The following is a 20,071-nucleotide window of genomic DNA, read 5'->3' as shown; positions in this document are numbered from 1 at the left end:
AAAAAAAAACTGGAAGACTGGTGAATTAAAAAACAAGACAAAACACCGTATGAGCAGAATACTGATTAAGGGACCTCATCTGTGTCAGCCATCGAGACAAACATTTCCATCTGGCTTCATCCTCACAGCACCCCTGAAAGGAGTCCCTGCTGCCAGGCCCATTTGATTGGGGGGGGGGGGGTGGTACTCGCTTGCAAGAGGCTGGTTAGCTTAATGGTGTTTTGTTTTGTTTTGTTTAATTTTTGAGACAGAAAGACTGTCAGAGTGCTTAGCGGGGGAAGGGCAGAGAGAGAGGGAGACACAGAATCCGAAGCCGGCTCCAGGCTCTGAGCTGTCAGCACAGAGCCCGACGTGGGGCTCGAACTCACAAACCTCGAGATCATGACCTGAGCTGATGCTTAACTGACTGAGCCACCCAGGTGCCCCTAGGCTAGTTAGCTGAGAAATCAGGTAGGAACCCAGGCTGACTGGCTCCGCTGACCAGACCCCCTCTTCAGAGAGTCTGTCCTTGCTGAGGGTGGCTTTTAAAATTCAGCCAAAAGGCAAAGTAGGCAAGGTGGCCTCCTATTTTTTAGGTGCTATTAAAGACAAATCCTAAAATATTTTTACCACTTCTAGATAAACTGTAGCTTTAAGACTAATAACCAGCCGTAACCTGAGATGCTGGCTTTAGGAAAACGACATCAGAAAAAAAGAACCCTCTCCGTCCAATCTTGATATATTCTGGATGACACTATGAAGAATAATGAACATTTCCATTGGTTACAAGCCAGATCTTATAACACTCTAACTCTGGTCTTTGGAATGCTCTGAAGTTGAAAACTACATCCGTCCACCATTATCATATTAAGCCAATTAGGTTTTCTTATCATATCTGCTTTGTTTGAAAAATTGTTACGGGCCTCCTTCCTGTCTGCCACACTATTTGGTTCTTGAGTTTCTGGTTTCATTGGCTTCTGTTTCTATTTGTCTGAGAGTCAAAGCTGTTCTCAGCTGTCTCCCTATTGATTTCTCATGATACCTGAGTTATCTTATTATTCTGAAGAAAAGAAAATTACAGAGAAAAACATGGCAGTTATCAAGCCGTGTTGATACGCATGCCAAGTGTTTAAATATGTTTGCCACCTTTAAGGTGCCGGCTGAAAAAGCATTTGAAATTCTCCCAGACTTTATTTTAATGATACTTCAAAACCCTCGTTTCACTTTTAAAGAAAGAGGCGTCTTTCTTTACATTATCCTCCTGTGTTCAACTGTCCTCCTGCCACAAAAGTAAGATGCTCGTGCTAGGACAGAGTTCCCTGTTCCTGCAGCGGCTCTCAGCCACGCTCATTTAAGGAAGAGTCAAGTCAGGTATTGAACCCCATCTGCACGACCCGCAAGGCACCGTATGCGCACCTGCAAGATTACGTCTGGCGAAACTGCCCCAACATATTCACTGGAAGTCATACTTCATTAATTACGGTGGTAGCAACGTGGATGGAACTGGAGAGTGTGATGCTAAGTGAAATAAGCCATACAGAGAAAGACAGATACCATATGGTTTCACTCTTATGTGGATCCTGAGAAACTTAACAGAAACCCATGGGGGAGGGGAAGAAAAAAAAAAAAAGAGGTTAGAGTGGGAGAGAGCCAAAGCATAAGAGACTCTTAAAAACTGAGAACAAACTGAGGGTAGATGGGCGGTGGGAGAGAGGGCAGGGTGGGGATGGGTATTGAGGAGGGCACCTTTTGGGATGAGCACTGGGTGTTGTATGGAAACCAATTTGACAATAAATTTCATATATTAAAAAAAAATAAAAAAAATAATAAAATAAAAAATAAATAAAAGCTAGAGGCTTATAAAAAAAAATTACGGTGGTGAAAACTGAAGCATTACCAAAACATCGTGGAATCACAAAACCTCAGTCAAACAGACTCCTGATTTCCAGCTTCATTACAGGCATCTCTGCTCAGTATCTAAACATCCTGCCAGGTGGGCAACCAGCCCCAACTGCTCTATTCACCATGCGCAGCATGGCCCTCTCCCTCAACGTCAGCCCCAGGAACTAGAAACTTCCTGCCATGTGCTGAGCCCAAACCTGTCTGTCTGCCACGTCCACGCCCACAAAAGACACCCACGCACGTACACACACACTTCTCCGCTCACCTTCTTCTGGATAAGTTCCAGTTTCTCAGTATTTCAATTAAGTGTGGACCGTTGGAGCTAAATACAACACTTCCTTTCTCTCCCTACATACGTTTTACAGGTATAATATAAATATTAAAATAACATGGCAATAATTATGTATGAAAACTATAACAACACAGAAAGGCAAAGAGGTAATAAAAGTTACCTGTAATTTCAACACTAAGAGATAGCAGGTACTGATGACATTTAGGTGATATTTGCCTAGATTTTTATTCATAGCATTTTAAACTTATTTTCAGTCTAGTGTAGGTTTCAGTGCTTGTTTTCCGAATGGCGTCTTGTTTCTGATTGACTTGAAGTGTGGCTGACAGTTTCATTCTTGGAAGCTTCTCACCTTTCTCAATCTATCTTCCTGTTAAGAGTCACTAGATCGTGGGCTCGGCCCTACTTCCCCAGACCCTCTGAAGTCGGCTTCAGTCGGCTTCTGAAGTCGGGGTGACTGGCCTGGCCTGAGCACCGCCCGTGCCCAGCGCAGCCCCCTCCCCTGCAGAGGCGCCTCCCCCCTGGCTTCCCAGCCTCCTGGTGGGAAACCTCCAGCTCCAAATGTCACACTTAGAAGTTGCTCAGATTTAGGCAGGAGAGACGTACGGCATTTCCCTATCTGTTCTCCTTGCCTCTGTAAGCAGCCGCATCATCCTTCTCAGGAGAACACAACTTTCTGGGTAACGTGGCAAAGTCTCCATGACCACACGCATCTGTCTTTCTCTTCCTTCCCGCCTGAGTGCCCTCTGCCGCGCAGAGCCCTGGGGTTCATGGATACCATGTGGACTGACATCTCAGGACACTACGATCTGTTGCAGCCCCCGTCTGGGAATTACCAGGGCTGGCCGCCGTCTCCTTCATATGATACTGTTTCTGTCCAGTTGTTTAAAAACAAAAAGGCAAAACTGTACTGTTTACAAAACCCCTAAAAACGCTAAACAGCACAGAACTCCCATCTTAGCCCCTACGGAAGCAAAGCGTACCTTCTGCATTGAGATGCATAGTTTCTAGGGGTCCGATGAACGCATACCGCATGCCCAGGCCATCTGACATGACAAGGTCAAGGTCGCTCGGAGACACTATTCCTTCCTAAATGGAGAAAATGGGGCAGCACACAGATGAGTCCTCTGGAGAAACAACGTTCTTGCCATCACTTTCAAGCTGACTCCTTTGGAGCACAATCCCAAAATACTCTCCAAAGCTCCAGAATAGTATTTTCATTCTACATGTGTTTCACAGGTTTTGCGTGACAAAACTGTAACATATAAACAGATCCTGAAAAGAGAATATTTTGTGAGAGGGTCAAATACCAACTCGCTTTTTCCAGAGCTGCAATCAAGCTCCCATGTTATGCGTCAATCTCCACTGTCTTCCGTTCCCTACCCTAAAAGCTATGTGTCACTCGCAGCTTTGGAGAAGGGGGACAGGGTGAAGGGAAGGGAGAGAAGAGCGAGCAGGGCACTGGTGGGAAAGCACAAGAAGGACCTTCCACATATTAGCCTGAGATCTGGACGCAACGACTGGAGCCATGAAAAGAACTGAAGAGTCATCCTCCAAGCTTTGCCCGCCTGCAAGCCCAGCCCTGTCCAGCTTTTAATGAGTTCATAAAAATGACATCCTTTGATGAAATGCAGCTTAGAACCGGTGTTGTTTGCAAGGTGGGGCCCTGGAATCTTCTGCAAATGTGGACTGCAAAGCAAGAGGCAAGCTCTCGTGCGTTCAGGTCAGACGTCAGATTGGCCATCTGCGTTACTTGGCCTTTCTTTGCACAGCCTCGACCTCTCACGGCTTTTGGAATGAGCAGGGACGCATAAGCACATGCGTGCGTGATCCAGGAGGCCACGGCCAGTTGAGTCTCCATCCCAGGATATCTTCACCTTGGGCAATTCAGCTGTCAGAAGGCAGATGGGGGGTGGGGGGGTGGGGGGGGGGAGGGGGAAGGCCGTCAGATCTCCCCCTGGGTCTTTGCTGGTCAGACTGCTAGAATTACTGTGAAGTCTCCAGTTCCTTTTTCCTGACTGGTTTCTCTCACACAGAGCACAGTGAAGACAGATGCTCCTGCCTGACAGCTAGGCCACATCTACCTTCCGTTAAGAAGCCGCCGAGTGCGCCTGCATGGCTCACAGCCCTTCCCTGGGCAGCCTTGCTGGCCCCCAGTCCCCAGCTGGAGGGGAGGACGGAGCGCTCTGCTGCGGAAATCGCAGTCCTGCCCACACGCCCAGAGGCACACCAGGCACGTGCACCCACCCGGCCCCCAGGAACAGGCTCACACAAGTGGCCCACCCTACCCCACCTCTTTTGCTCTGGAGCAAATCCTGTCCTTCCCTTGGAAGGACAGTCTGTTGTCCTGTTGAGAGGATGTCCCTGTGGCAGAGGAAAGCTTTCATCACAGGGCTTCGCCAGGCCCTCTGGCCAAGGAGGAGGCTTGTTTGGCCTCTAGGCAGCCCCGGGAGGTCTGGGCTAGGCTCTCCCCGCTCAGGAACTGGAGGCTAGAGCCCGCCCCTGCTGTCCTTCCTCCTCCTCCTCCTCCAGGGACTCTGCAACATCGCTACTTTCCAGACTTCAGAGTCACCCACAAGGTTGAGCGAGGAAGCAGATTTGTTTCCTCTACCTCCATCACTGCATCAGCTGCTGAGGGAGAAAACACCGGTGTCTCAGGTCCCTAGGGGTGCTTGGACCACCACGGCGGTGCTGGAAGGGACCAGAAAGGGGCTGGGGCCAAAGAACCAAAAAGAGCCACCCACGAAGGGCAAGTACCATTTAGGCATGCCTGAGGAACTCTGTTTGAAAGAACTGCTTTCCATCTAGTTTTGTGTGTGGGGGGGGGCGGGGGGGGGGGGCGGTAAACAAACAAAGATGTGCATGAACCTACACACGTGGTTTAGAGAAGAATTACAAAGCACACCTCGCCCCCACCTGCCAACACTACCATGCTGGTCTTCCTGGCTGCGTCCTCCTCCCTCCCTCCTGGAGGCAAACATCCAGACTTTTGTAGTAACTATTTCTCTACTTTTAAGATTTGCCATCTATGTTTATGTTCCTGAAGCAGAGCTGCGTTTTGCCTATCTTCCTCTTCAAAACGGACTCACGCTGTGCGTTCTTTTGTGACTTGCTTCCTTCACTCCACTCGATGCTTTTGAGCTTTACCTGTGTTGTGTGCAGCTGCGGTCTGGCCTCCCCTGTTGACATATAAAATCACAGTTTACTAATCCAACCTACTGCTCACAAATATTTGGGAACATTCTTGTTCCTGGCCCGTGGGGCACGCATCCAAGAGGAGAGCGGCTGTCCTACGGCACACAGAGCTTCGACTCGACTGGATGATGCTAGGTGCTTTCCAGGGGGGTTGTACCCGTGCTCATTGCCTCCGGCAGTGTATGTGGGTCCCCGTCGCTCTCGGCAACCTCTCCAACACTTGATGGCGTCACCCTTGCAAGGCGCCGCTAGTCTGCTGGACTATCCCGCTGTCTCACCAGGTTTCCTATCCGTTTGAAATCATCCTACCAAATGTTCAGCTGGACTGCTAAGGAGACCAAATTAACTGATTCAGTTTACTCAAATGCCAACAAGTTTTGCCCCTCTTCGCTTCTGGTAGCGAAGCTTTTAAGTGGGGAGGGGGCAGCAACAAGGAGGCAACGCTACACAAAAGGTCCAGAGTAATGTCCGGAACTGTCAAGAAACCGATTGTTGAAAGGACTCCCCCGCCTTCCTCTCCCTCCTCACCCAGCTCTCAGGGCCGGAAGGGTGGCTTTGGGTCCCCTCCCCAGGCTGCCTAAAAGCATTTGCTGTAGCATTCCTGCACCCTGTGAGCTCAGGAATGCTGTGCAAGGCAGCCAGGCGAGAGCTCTGCAGACTCTCCTTCGCCCTCCCCCGGGGTCCAGGTCAACATCCCAAACAGCCTCAAGGAGTGCTTGTCAAGGGACAAGGAGTGCTGTGTCCCTACAGCACTCAGACTGTAAAGGATGCAAATATGGACGCTACCTAACACTTGCAATGCTTTTCGCCTCTGCTGTCTTCCTCTAAATACTGTGTTCAGCTGACTTCTGAAGGGCTTCAAAATACCCCAAAAGTGAGCCACCCACGAGTAGTAATTTTTGATCTGTAAGTATGTGAGCTAACAGTGACCCCGACTAAATAAAGCCTTAGAAGGATTCTCCACACTATGGTACCACACGGGGGGCGGGGGCAGCCACACTCTCCTCCAATTCCCACATGTTCTCCAAAATGACCATCTGTGTCTCATCACTTACTCTTCATTAGTTGAACAAATGGGAAGAGGGAAAGAGTTTTAGTATCTTCTCTTCCTAAATCCTTCTCTCTGCCCCATCTGGATTTTCTGAGGTAGATTCTCTAAGTTTGAGTCTTTACCCAGAAGCCAAAAGCAGAGAAAACAAATGGTCCTAAGCAGTCATTCAGCTGCACTCAGCACTGAACCAAAGGTTCACACGAGGGCATTTTGCAGCTCAGAGTGCTTAATTTTGTGGTTAAGCTCCACTCCACCCGGGTCCTTAGTGACATCTGTGGTCTTGATGCTAATATTCTCAATAACAATTACAACTGATAATCACAGTGGCAGAAAGAGGTGCTTGAGTTGGTCATACTGAGCTGACAATCAGTTCCTTGGGAACAGGTGGCAAGCTGCACGCCCGTTGGAAGAGTGAAAGCCTGCCCCACTCCGGCGTGTCGTGCCTCAACGAACATTCGTCAGTACAGCCATCAGCACTTCCTCCATTCTGTGGCGAAATTCTCAAGTCACACGGACAAAGAAAAGCCCCGAGTGGTTGAAAGATTCCAAAAACTCATACAGAGCAACAAACACTAGACCCCCTGTTAGTTTAAAATCTGGTTTGCGGGCACCTGGGGGGCTCAACCTGTTGAGCATCTGATTCTTGATTTCGGCTCAGGTCATGATCTCAGGATCATGGGACCGAGCCCCGTGTCCAGCTCTGAGCTGAGTGTGGAGACTGCTTGGGATTTTCTCTCTCCCCCTCTCCTCCGCCCCCCCCACACTTGCTCTTTTCCTCTCTCTCTCTCTAAAATTAAACCACAGGAGCACCTGGGGGGCTCAGTCAGTTAAGCGTCTGACTTCGGCTCAGGTCATGATCTCATTGTTCATGGGTTTGAGCCCCGCGTCGGGCTCTGTGCCTACAGCTCGGAGCCTGGAACCTGCTGCGGATTCTGTGTCTCCCTCTCTCTCTCTGCCCCTCCTCTGCTCACACTCTGTCTCTGTGTCTCTCTCTCTCCCCAAAAAAATAAACATTAAAAAAAAAATTAAAAAAAAAGAAAGAAAGAAAGAAAGAAAACACAAGATACCATGATACAAACTGTAAGTACAAGTAAAGTTTTGGGGATGCATCAGGCAGGATCCCACCAGAGAGAGAGACCTCATAGGTTATATACATGTGAAGACATTTATTTTGAGGGACAGGCCTGTGTGATTGAGGGTGCTGATACGTCTGAAATCTGCAGCAGGAGCTAAGGGTGGGAACCTCAGTTCTGCTGTTAAGGCCTTTCAATTGATTGGATGAAGCCTTCCCAGGGGATTGAGAAAAATCTCCTGTACTTAAAGCCAACGGATTATAGAAGTTAAACTAATCACATTTACAAAATATCTTTATAGCAACATCTAGCCTATGTTTGACTGAATATGTGGGCACTCTGGCCCAGCCAACATGGCCCTCACCAGTGGACACAAGTTCAAGGCATGGTCCTCACCTTCAGATGGCTTGGATCTAGCCTTTGTTTGTGAGGCGGGGAAAGGAGAGAAGACACATCGAATGGCCCGCAGTAGGCCAAAGGGTGATCTGGTTTTCTGGACAAGGAAGAAGAAGGGGTCTGGCAGTACTGAGGCATGAATCTCCTGGGACGACTTCCCCTACTGATTAGCAGCTACACACAGTTATTTTGCCTTCTCGCTGATCGTCCCATTATCATATTAAATTTTGACTGGATTCACGTATTTTTTGCACGCCCTCACTTTCATTTACTTTTCTCATTTTTCTTCATGCCACCTTTCCTTGTCCACTTCTTTTTTCACTAATCTCCAGCTTCTGCTTTTCTTCTGTTTTGTGTTGCTCTACTTTTCACCATACCCAGACCTGAATTTTCAGGTTTTTCTTGTGCAAACACTGCTTTAACTTGGCTGCCGCCACCATCACCGCCAGGAACACAGATACACTATGGAGGAACCCGCGCTAGGTCATGCACAAGTCCTTCTGCCCCTCCCAATCAGAGCTGTTGAGGCTTCGATCCACTGTCTCAACTGAAAACCAAGAGCCAGAAAAAAGGTTTATCTTAGGAAAATGTCACAGTGAAAAGCAACAAAAAAGGGCACGAAGGAGCCAGTGGGCTTCTTTTATTTTACCATGACTCTGGTCAGAGAGGCCAAGGAGCAGGGGTTACAGAAAGAGAGCCCACCTCAATCTCTAATTAGAGCAAGGACGGAACAGAGGTAAATCTCAGTGAGCTCCCGGCCTGCAAAGACGTTTCGGGGATGGGCTACACGAGAATACTCACTGACGTGGAAATAACTCAAGTAGGAGCGAGGGGTTCTGGACTCTCTTTTTTTAGAAACCTCCAACTCAAGTCCTGGTGACTGCTAGACAAAGTAATACAGATTTTGAAGTGTAAATTAAGAACTATCATGCTGGTTCACAGTTTTTCTCATGAGAAATGAACTAGAACCATGAGTTAGTTCCCTCCGTCCACAGACACGTATATACTTTGGTTTTCTACACTCTTTGACAGGCATTACTTCTCCTTCATGCGACACGAACCTGGCTCTAACCATCCCCACCAGAGCAACCTTCCAGAGAGAAGGCGAGGCAAATGCAAGATTGTAAGCGCTGAGAAACAAAAGCCTGCTAAGTGTGGTCCCACTGCTACTCAAAGGCTCGTAGCCAGCTTTGTGAGCTACTCGGCCTCTTGCCACAACCTACAAGTTTTCTTGGAAGCGAGGCATAAACATTCCTGCAGAATGACTCGGGCAAATTTTGCTAACTCGCGGGAGAGCCGACCGAACACCACATCTGGCTGATGCAATAGGACGCTGATTCATAAAACACCCAGTGTCCAGAGCCTGCTGAGAGGGTGCTCAGGGGAAAGGAGATGAGGGGGACAAGGCGGACCATACCGGGTAGGTGGTGACAGGTTACCGCCTCACAAACCAGGTAAGTTTGTGAGGTCGAGCCCCGCGTCGGGCTCTGTGCCGACGGCTCGGAGCCTGGAGCCTGCTTCGGTTCTGTGTCTCCCTCCCTCTGCCCTTCCCCCACTCGTAGTCTATCTCTCTCCATCTCTGAAAAATGAATGAACGTTAAAAAAATTTTTTAATGAAATGTCAGGAAGCCATTAAAAATGGAAACTCAAGAAGTACTCTTAATAGAAACTAGACAGGAACACAGAAAAATAAAAGCAGTTGACTGCTTTAGGGTAGGGGAAACGTAAGTGGTATTTTTGCCCTTTGAATATTCTTCAAATTCAAGTGTTTAAATGGAACCAAACAAAAAACAGGAAAGAGAAAGACAGGAAAGACTTTGTCCTAATACAAGGGATGCTGAAGGACTCTTTAGGCCCCAGGGAGTAATAATTCCCTGGTGTGTCTTTTCCTACTGTGCCGTGCTTATAACAATGCTTTCAGGAAGAAAAACAGTAGTATTTTTTTAATGTTTGTTTATTTATTTATTTAATTGTTATTTATCTTTGAGACAGAGACACAGCAAGAGCAGGAGAGGGGCAGAGAGAGAGAAGGAGACACAGAATCCGAAGCAGGCTCCAGGCTCTGAGCTGTCGGCACAGAGCCCGACCTGGGGTCAAACTCACAAACTGCAAGGTCATGACCTGAGCCAAAGTCGGACACTTAACCGACTGAGCCACCCAGGAGCCCCGTCAATAGTATTAAAGATTCTGAAAGAAAAGGAAGAGACTTGACCTGAGAACAAACACAGCAGAAGGAATCCCCCCTTCTGTGCAAACGTTAAGTGTGCAAGGGCAGTGGTCCTCAGGGGAAAAAGTGTTCACAAAGAGGTTTGTGAACACAGAGGAGTGTAAGTGCCCCATCCAGGACCAGAAGCACAGCCCAGGCCCGTCTCTGCCTGCCCCTCCTTTGCAATTCCAGCAGTTTCCTGCTCCCATGTCCCCGGTCACAGGCTGGCCTCCTGCCCAGCGTCTGCCTGCCCCTCACGAAGGAGGCCAGGTGACAAGGCTGCACAATTTGTCACCTGCATCCTCCCTTCTCCACCTTTTCTCTTGGGGTCCCCCTCCCCCCTTCTCTCCTCCATTCTCCCCTCTATTCCACTGCCTGTTAACTTTCCAGCTCACACTGGTGGAGCTGAGATCCAGGATTACCTGATGGCGACGATAAGTAGGGTAAGAGCATTTTAGTTGAGTTTTTTTTAAGGGTTGTTAAAGTACTAGCATTGAAGCTTTTACTTTAAACACTATTAAAGTAATCCAGGCATGCCAAGCAGGTTGTTAAAAAATGGAGTATGGGTTGATGTTTTCATTATGTTTGTCTGTTAATAGGTCTGGAGGTGTCTCTAAAGTAAATGAGTGGGAGCTCTCCTTTCATTAGGGCTCTGCTGCTTGCCAATGTGGCTGCTCAAAGCAACCTCCCATAAAACAGTAAATAAATCCTATCATAAAAACCGTCGACTTCTTACAGACCATCGCGACTAGAAGGAATTCTAATTAACTGATGAGTCCCAGCCAGCAAATAAAGCTTTCAGAGGCAAGAAAACTCCAGTTTCCTCAGTGGCTTCCGTCTTCCCTGGACTGCTCTGGAGAGAAGGCATCCCAACCTACGAAGCTTCTTCAGTGTGTCCACGGCTGACTCCGAGACGCTCATGATGTCAGACAGAAGCTCGGGAGAGTGGAGACGGCCGGAGCTCCACGCACAGGGGGGCCCGCGGCCCCCCACCCCCACGTGCTCCGAGATGTCGCCCTGCATTGGGCTCTGCACTGGGGCCTGCTTGAGGTTCTCTCCTTCTCCCTCTGCCCCTCCCCCCTTGCACACACACCCTCGTGTTCTCTCTCTCTCTCTCTCTTAAGTAAACAAACAAACAAACAAACACTTGCTGAGTCATGGGTGTGGCTTCTGGTACAGTCCTGGGGCATAGCCTTAGTGTCCTTTGAGGGCTGCAACATGGATGGAAAGCACTGCCTTCTCCTGGGATCTCTGAACAAGCCACTGCTAGGAAGCTCTCTGAATTTAAGCCAAGGTGAAAGCACGTCTCAACCAATCTGGAAAATGGTCCTGGTAAAGGAGGTGACGCACATGCTCCAAAGGCCCTGCACTCCCAATACGTGCCAGCAAGTCCCACTGAGAAAGGGAACGGAGCCCAAGAAAACGACAGTTGTGACAGATCCGTGACCGCCTTTGGGAAAACTTTACGGGGTACAAGAGGTAAGAGAAAGCCAAGAGAGCTGTTCAATGTCTTTGGGTGACGAGCTTGCTGCCACAGAGAGGCTCTGGAAGGCAAAAAGATAGGCCAGGAGGCCACAGGGACAGTGGACCCAGGGCATGCGAATGAGGTGGAAAGGTGAGCGTGCTTCAGGTGCTGGAGGGGTGGGAGACCGTTCCTTCAGCCTCATCAATACCGAGGTCTGGGCTCTATTCACAAGAGGTCGAACAAAAATGCAGAAATGGCAGAAAAATGTCTTGAGAAAAAGTTCTGCTGGGCAAATTTTGCCCTGGTGAGAAAGTTAAAAGAAATGCACAGAACAGGCCACACTGCGGAAGGGAAGCTGGAGGACCCCATGCACGCTGTGCCTGAAGCCGAGTGGATGAGCACAAAAGAAGGAAGGACAATGTGAGGCAGGCGAGGGCATGGCAAGACCCAGGGCAGGACGGGAAATGAGAGGGAACCTTCCTGTGTGAGGCCAGGAGACCAGCCCAAGGCTGGATGCTGAAGGGAGGCCCAGGCCAGGAATGAACTAGGCGGAGAGAGGTGGTGTCACTTCTGGAAGGACACGAGGCCCAGGGCAGGAGGCAGAAGTTCCCGGACCCCACACTCAGCCAATAGGACTGCTGCAGGCCGGTTCCTTTCAACCACAAGGAGGTTCAGTCAGACTCTTTATCCATTATCTCTTTAATTTAAAAAAAAACTAAAATTTTCAGTTTGAATTTTAAAACACCTACGATGTAGAAAGCCCTACGGTTGAGGGTGCGGCACAGAAGGCAGAACCCTGGGTCTTTCTGGGCTCCTTCAGTTTCCCTTTGCATGACCGCCTTCTACGTGACTCTTCTTGCCAGGTACATAGGCAGATGTCGTCAATGTCTGAACCGTAATATTTTGCTCAATCAAGCCTCAGCTTTTTCCTGCTGGACACATTCCAGGTGAGCCGTAGCCTGGAGCAGTCCACAGCATTTCCAACACCTTCCCCCTGCAGAAAAATCGCTCACACAACCCCACCTTCCAACTGCCTGGAAGCGACTGCTTTGAACATGCTTTCTCTTGTCAAGCCTCTCAAGCCACAAGACTACGGTTGCCTTTCCTGGTCCCAGAGCCTGTGGAACAAGTGACAGCCTGATTCTGCTCTCTTTTCTTCTTTTCGGCCTTACTTCCCTGTCTTGTACCGCTTTTCTTCCAGAGAGAAGGCTGAGGGATTGGCAGGGAATGAACATACTTGGTCACGGGGGGACATTTATGGAAAAGAGCCATCAGTGAAACTACGGGTGTCCCCAGGCTGCCAAGAAACTATAGGCCACGGATATATGGCTTCCCACGCAGAATGCTGGACGTGTGGGAAGTAAAGTTCCTGAGAATTAATGTGAACTTGGAGAACGGAACCTACACTAATACTGGTCTATAAAAGGAGAGCAGAAATCCGATGACTGGCCACTTGCCCATGATCACAGCACATGTGAGACATGTACGAGGTAGTTATAGTAGAACACTTATGATCTGGGGCCATCTTCCCCCATTAGTTCCCCTGTGTGTCTCTCATTCCGTAGAAAAAGCTTGCTGTACGTTCTCCACGAAGCAGTTCACGACAAGGCAGGCTGCTCGTTCAGCTGGCCGACAACACAAGACCAGGAGCACAGGTCACGGGTGCACCTGATTTGCAAACACCAGGATGCTGCTCAATTCGGTGTCACTCCTGGAGAGACATGCCTCTGTTCACACAGGCCCACGACTAGTAAGAGGAAAACCTGGCCACAGTCTGCATCCCTGCTCCGGAACTCAAAAGGCTACAGGACGGTGCGGATGCTACGTGTGTGGCCAGCACAAGGATGACTCCGTCTGGACATCCGTGCCTGAGCCACAGGGAAGGCCGGCTTCGATCTGGAATGACGACTTCCAACTCCCAGGCAGTCACGGCCCAGCATTCTTTTCCTCCGATGTGTGTGTGTTTTCATTAAAAGTGAATTAAATCCTTTTCTTAAGTTGACTTTCACATAACTTCTGGGATAACCAGAGGTATTCACTGTCACAAAACTAGGACTGGAAATCATAACTTATAAAGTGACCAGGTGACAGTCTCTCCACTAAGCAGAAGCTGCATGTTTATCTACCGTGAGCCTGAGTCAGATATAGAGCATCAGACACAGAAAAACACGGAAGGAGAAAAGACAAATAAAAACGACAGCAGAATACACTATTTCTCCCTAAAATTAAGACTGCATCAACTGAAAGTTAAATTAGTATTTAATGTTCTGTTAAGGAAGAAAAATGCCGCCCATAAAACTAAGATGTTAAAATGTAAACATCTTAAGATAAAAAGTTCATCTTAAAACAGATGAAATACAACCCATCAAGACTGTGAGGCCAGGGTCTCCCTGGAGGGAGCGACGGCTTCTCCGACTTTGGGCAGCTTCCGAAGGTCTGCAGAGTTTATTAAAATACAGAGTCTGGTTCTGCAGGTCCGGAGTGGGATCTCAGATGGTGCATTCCTAACAGGCTCCCGGGTGAGGCCCTGCTGCCTTCCGGGAGCCCCACTTGTGTAGCCAGGATGTGAGTTTTTCAGCTCAGAGCTAACACACTGGTGGCAGCTGTGGCGTCCAAAAAAATTACACCGGATTCAGGGAATCAGAAAACTCTGTCTTCGTTACTGTCACAACAACCCATAGCACTTACTAAACCATTACCATATGCCAGGCATGTTCTAAGCCCTTTACGTACATAACCCCATCCACTCCTCAGCACATCCTCATGAGAAACAGATTCACTTACAGGTGCAGACACTGAAGCACAGAAGTGACACAGCTGTGAATCCCCACCAGACTGCGGAATGTGGATCGAATCACCTAACCTCTGGAGCCAGTGTCTTAATCGGTAAGGGCGAAAATAACAATGCACCTCTCATCGTTTTAAGATGGGACGATCTGAAAATATCTGTGAACCATGAAGAATATACAGGAAAGTGCTTTGTAAACTTTTAAATACCATACAAACCGAAGTCACTGATGAGTAAATGATCCTCAGGGGTTCGCTGTACTGACTCCTAATTCCTGTGTTAGAGTCTCAATAATTAAATTCCACAGAAAACCCTCAATGCGTTTATCACAAAAAGTTTCCTCTGTTAATTTTACTACATGAGATCTGAGATATACTTTATTAACTGAACAATTCTTCATAACAGGAATTAGATTCAGATCCCATAAACTACACCTACCTGGCAAGAAAACAAGAACTGAATTTTTGCAGCCCAGTGCATGAGGAACAGAAATTCAGCCTCACGATTACATTGCTCAGAAGCGTGAATAAAACCCAAGATAAGCAATTTCCAAAGCTCATTACCAACACATTCCAACAGGCTGAGAATCTGCTGATGGCTTCGTGATTCACTCCAGCTCACCTCCACCTACCCTACCTGGATGGGGCAAGAATTTATGGGCAGTACAAGCTCAGCTATTGTCTGGGAGAGGGTTTATCATCACAACACAACTTCCTTTATTGTGATATTAGCTTAAGAGTATTGACTTGAACTCACATTCCTGGCCAACAGGATCTTGTCCCCCAGTGACCTAATCTTGGGCTACTAGACTATAGCCGGATTTGTCCTTCTGGCAGTTCCAAGCCTACGAGGGCTGCTCCCCCCCAATTCTGAGCCAAACTGGAAGGGGAAGAATGGGGTGGGCGTCTGTGAGACAATACAACAGAACCCAGCAACCTTGTTCCCTTATATACCTCGCTCCCATCTTGCTCCCAGACAGCCCTTGTCCTTGCCGAGCATACATGGCTGTGTGGGGACAGACAAAATCACAGGCGATGACAGGACAGTATGTCATGATCTAGGCTGCCGTGAAGACAAGGTGTGTCTTATTCCCAGCACTTTCTCTTTCTGACCTGGAAATGGTGCCTGCAGCTCCTCTCCCCCTTCTCGAATGGACAGGCCTCCACAGGAGCCTCCCTTACCTTTTTCCGCCCCACCTTTCTTAGAATTTCTCCTCCATGCTCGGCTACAAGTAGTAAAATATGCCCTCCAGTTGGTGAATGAAACTGAAAACGGGAACACTATAAAGAAAATCCACGAAACAAAAAGTGGCTTCTTCAAAATAATCAGTAAAATTAACAAAGCTCTAGCAAGACTGACAAGGATACAAAGAGAGTGGACACAGATGCCCCACATCAGGAACAAGACCAGGCATATCACTACAGACCCTGCCAACAACTTTATGCTCACGAACTCAACAACTCAGAAGAAACGGAACAATTTCTTAAAAACCACAAACCACCAAACTCAACCAAGATGAAACAGACAGCCTGAATGGTTCTTATAACCATTAAAGAAGCTGAACTTGTAATTAAAAACCTCCTGGAGGGATGCCTCGGTGGCTCAGTCAGTTGAGCGCCCGTCTCTTAATTTTGTCTCAGGTCACAATCCCAGGGTCGTGGGATCGAGCCTGGCATCGGGTTCCAAGCTCAGTGTGAAGCCTGCTTGAGATTCTCTCTCTCCCCGCACTCTTGCAAGTACAGTAAATAAATAAATAAACAAACAAATAAATAAATAATAAATAAATAAATAAAAACCTCCTGGAAAAGAGGTTTTTCTCCAGGCCCAGGTGGTTTCACTGGAGAATTCTACCAAACATTTAAAGAAGAATTAACAAAATGTTATAATCTCTTCCAGAAAAGAGACGGAGAGAAAACTTCCCATTTTATGCATTATTACCTTGTTATCTAATAAAGTGTTACCTTGATATCAAGTAAAATAGAGAGAAAAAGGAAAACTACAAACTAATGTTTCCTCTGAACTTAGATGCAACAAAACATAACCAAACTGACCCCAGCAACGTCTAGAAAGAATTACACACCTAGTGGTATTTATTCTAGGTCTGCAAGGCTGGTCCAACATGGGAAAATCGACCGATGTAACCTACCAGGTCGACAAAATTAGCAAGTGGTGGAACAGCACCCTTCTGCTCCCCTGACATCCACATTAAGGCACCGCCATGGCTAAGTGGAAATGCGAGCCATCCTTCTGGCCAGGTGCCCTGCCTGTCCCACTCTAGCTCACACCCCCACTTGTGGGTAGGACCCCTGGAAATTCACACTTGGATCTGACTTGTGCAGAGCTGTTGACACACAGACAACAAGGAACAGTATTCCTCGACCCACCCGCTGACGCAGCACCCCGGAAGCCAGGACGGCAGCATCCGGGCCCACGTCTACGCAAGGCGTCCTAGTGCTCTGCAGCCAAGTCACCTTACAGCTCTCGGACCTAAAGCAACCAGCCCTAGCTCTGCCAAATTTCAACTCGCTCTGCGAATGCAGAAGGCACGAGACTGAAGCAGCCATAGTGTCCTTGAGTAAGGCGGCCCTGCTCGTCTGCGCTCACTGTGTTCGCTACCAGAAGGCTGGGGCCCCGGCCCACGTGTGAAACCCACTCCCGGGAGAGAACGTCTTTGAAAGAAAAACTCTGCAAGGCCTTTGGATCTTTCGAACTTAAAATGTATAAAAATCTCCAGTTTTCACTGTAACATTTCCCCAATTGATCTGCTTTTTATACCAAAGTTGCCCTTAAATGTTCTGAAGTACACTTGGAACACCCTAAAATCTAAATTCAAGTTCAACTGGCTCTGACGTGGTGAGTCAAAGGGGCGTCATTTGGCCCCAGCCCTGACGGGGCCCAGCACACGCGTCCAGATTTGCACAGGTGAAGGTGGGGCTCGGGAGGGGTTTGCTCGCCTTGTCTGCCCCTCAGGATCTTAGGTGGAAACAGACCACAGGCGGCACAGGTTTTCTTTCAAGAAATTCATGTGATCAAGTCAAGACTACTCAGACCACCCCACCTAATGGGCACAAATATTGATCCACTAATCCCAGGAGGAGGCAGGAAAAACGTGCCTTTTGTGTGTCTGCTGGGGTGCACCGTTGAGAACCCAGCAGAGGATCCCGTGGCTGCTTATGTGGCCGGGGGGGAGTTCTCTCACGGCATGGCTCTGACTCTGCTAAGCCCAGAGCCTAAGGAAAGCAGGGCTCCTGCGGGGTGTTCAGAGCCCACGCCCGTGGCTCCTCTGCCCTCAGAAGTAACTACTTCAGGAGTGGACGCACGGCCGGTGTGCTACTGGCACTCCCACGTGTGGGAGGCCGACAAAGTAGCGGTCTCTGGGCGGCAACGGTTAAGAGCAGGTACAACACGGGCGACCCCACCCCCTCGGATGTTCCCTCTTCGAGCCCCTGTCCCACACCTGGACCACTTCACCTGTCACCACAGAGCTCAGGGATGCCCGTCACCCTATTCACAACCTGGAGAGAGGGACCTATAGTTTCTAGACCTCCCTTAATTCTGTCTGCAAATCATCTTTATTTTCTAAAACGGACTGATCTCCTAGACATTCACCAAGGAAAATTCTTGAGGTTCTATTCACACTTTGTCATGTCTGTAGCCTCTTGGCAATTTGTCACAAACTCTATCCTGCTGGATTGTAGCACATGGTGCCTTGTGGAGACTCCAGGTACGTGAGTGCCACTGCAGCCAACGACAGACACACGCGGGACTCTCCGGCATGAGACCCAAGAGTGAGAACGTTCCTGCAAGTCGGTAACATGATCACGCCCAGTCTGCCATCAGCCGCCAGAGACGGGACAATCTAAAGGAGGGCGGACGAAATGAGGCGGTACAGCGGCCACATTCAGTAACTCCTCCAGCCCTCCCTCCGTGTCTGGCCAGTAAAGGGGAGAACTGGAATCCTCCACGGCTCCTCCAAGGGGAGCGCTGCAACCCTCCACCGGCCTGCCAGACTTGGGAGCTTCCCAACCACCCCCGGTTCTGCTTTGGGGTCAACACAGAGAGGATCCTGTGTGTGTGACTCCCACCTAATTCCTCTGCCCCAGAACCTCCAGGTTTTCCCTTGAGCTGGCTCACACCCTTCTGACTGGAGAAAGCAAGATTCAGCTCAGGGCTTTTCTTTACCCCCTTGGGCCTACGTTACTTTACAAAAAGGGAAAAACTGCCTTAAAACCTCTCTGTGTTTCACTGTAACACTGAACTTTTCTGGTGGTCTATTGAAGTTTCCAGACAAGAGGAAATAATGTAAAAACAGCTCCGAGGAAGTGCTTTCAGTTCAGTGTGTCTTTAAATATTCTACTACTGATACTCAAAGAACATTCTACAATTATTAGGAAGTTAAAACTACGAACTTAACAGTGAAAATCCCAACAAGGACACAGAATTGCAGCTACTGTGTGGCAACTGGACACGGCAGTCAGGACAGATGATGAATCTAACAGGGACGGGGCAGAATGCAGGAGGGTCACATACATCACGCGCTGGGCAGCTAAAATACAATGCCCACAGCCCGGCCCCCTTGTTCCCGTGTCAGGCTGGGATTGGCGGGCTCCCACAGGAGCTCTGGGCCTATTCCAGGAACAGACAACTCAGCCCAAGCTTCATTCCCCTTGCCTTGTGTACCCGGATAGACCCTCGCTCGCTCCACCATGTTTCTGCAACATGAGTGTGGACAGTGTTGTTCACCCATGTAGAAGCTGAGGAAGCATCAACAAGCAAGTGGATGGAAAACAGACAGTCTGAGCCCAAGACCCCTGGACTCTTCACTGCAAGTCCTGGGGCTGCTCCAAGGTCTATCCTGCCTGGAACCAGGTCCTTCATACAAATGTAGAAGCGAGGTGTAGAGCTTTGTACAAATGTATGCAGCGTGGGTCGGCTTTAGCTCAAGCGGTTACTTCGCGTGTGGTTACCAAATGTATGCAGCGAGGTGATTTCTAAAATAACACGTAAAATCTTTTGGGGCATCTGTCTTTTGGGGCATCTGGGTGGCTTAGTCGGTTAAGCGTCTGACTTTGACTCAGGCCATAATCTCGCAGTCTGTGAGTTCAAGCCCTGCATCAGGCTCTGTGCTGACAGCTCGGAGCCGGGAGCCTGCTTTGGATTCTGTGTCTCCCTCTCTCTCTGCCCCCTCCCCTGCTCACACTCTGTCTCTCTCTCAAAAATAAACATTAAAAAAATTAAAAATAAATAAATAAAGTCACATGTAAAATCTTTTAATGAAAGGACAGGGTTAAGTGTGTGTGCATAACTTCCTATTTATATTTAAGATAAGCATAGCACTAACAAGTCTAAGGATTACCCATTGTTTCTTCCTCAAGCTCTTGAAATAAACTGGGTTCCTTTAGAGGATACAAGTTTACTCAAAATTTAGTTTTTCCCTCTTGAAAAATTATAACACTGGGGGAAAACCTGACCCTGTGAGAAAATGCAGTATTGCCACACAGAGATAATTATGTGGTAATGATACGAAAGGGCAGGAAGCAGAGAAGTCTATCATCAGGTGTGAATATCAAATGACTTACTGTAACAGAGGAATCTCTGAAACATACAATGAACTGCCACATTACGTTTTATTTTCCTTGCCTGTTGACTGAACCTGAGAGAAGAGCCTGCCCTCAGTCCCCAGAACAGAACAGGCAGGACTGAGCGCTGACTTTCCCACCCCGCCAT

General features: G+C 48.5%; 1 protein-coding gene across 2 annotated transcripts in view; it reads right to left on the bottom strand.

The window, feature by feature from the left end:
* CRYL1 (crystallin lambda 1) overlaps window positions 1-20,071 on the bottom strand; it is a 131,548-nt gene that overhangs the window by 5,142 nt on the left and 106,335 nt on the right. For both annotated transcript variants that reach the window (XM_019448023.2, XM_019448024.2), the window contains one exon: window positions 3,154-3,259. In XM_019448023.2, coding sequence (XP_019303568.2) covers window positions 3,154-3,259 — 106 coding nt within the window. The remainder of the gene's footprint in view (window positions 1-3,153; window positions 3,260-20,071) is intronic.

Source organism: Panthera pardus, unplaced genomic scaffold (assembly GCF_024362965.1).
Source record: "Panthera pardus isolate Hobbes unplaced genomic scaffold, ASM2436296v1 HiC_scaffold_1, whole genome shotgun sequence".
Classification (NCBI taxonomy): domain Eukaryota; kingdom Metazoa; phylum Chordata; class Mammalia; order Carnivora; family Felidae; genus Panthera; species Panthera pardus.
The sequence above is the reverse complement of the archived record's forward strand: the minus strand, read 5'-3'. Positions and strand labels throughout refer to the sequence as shown.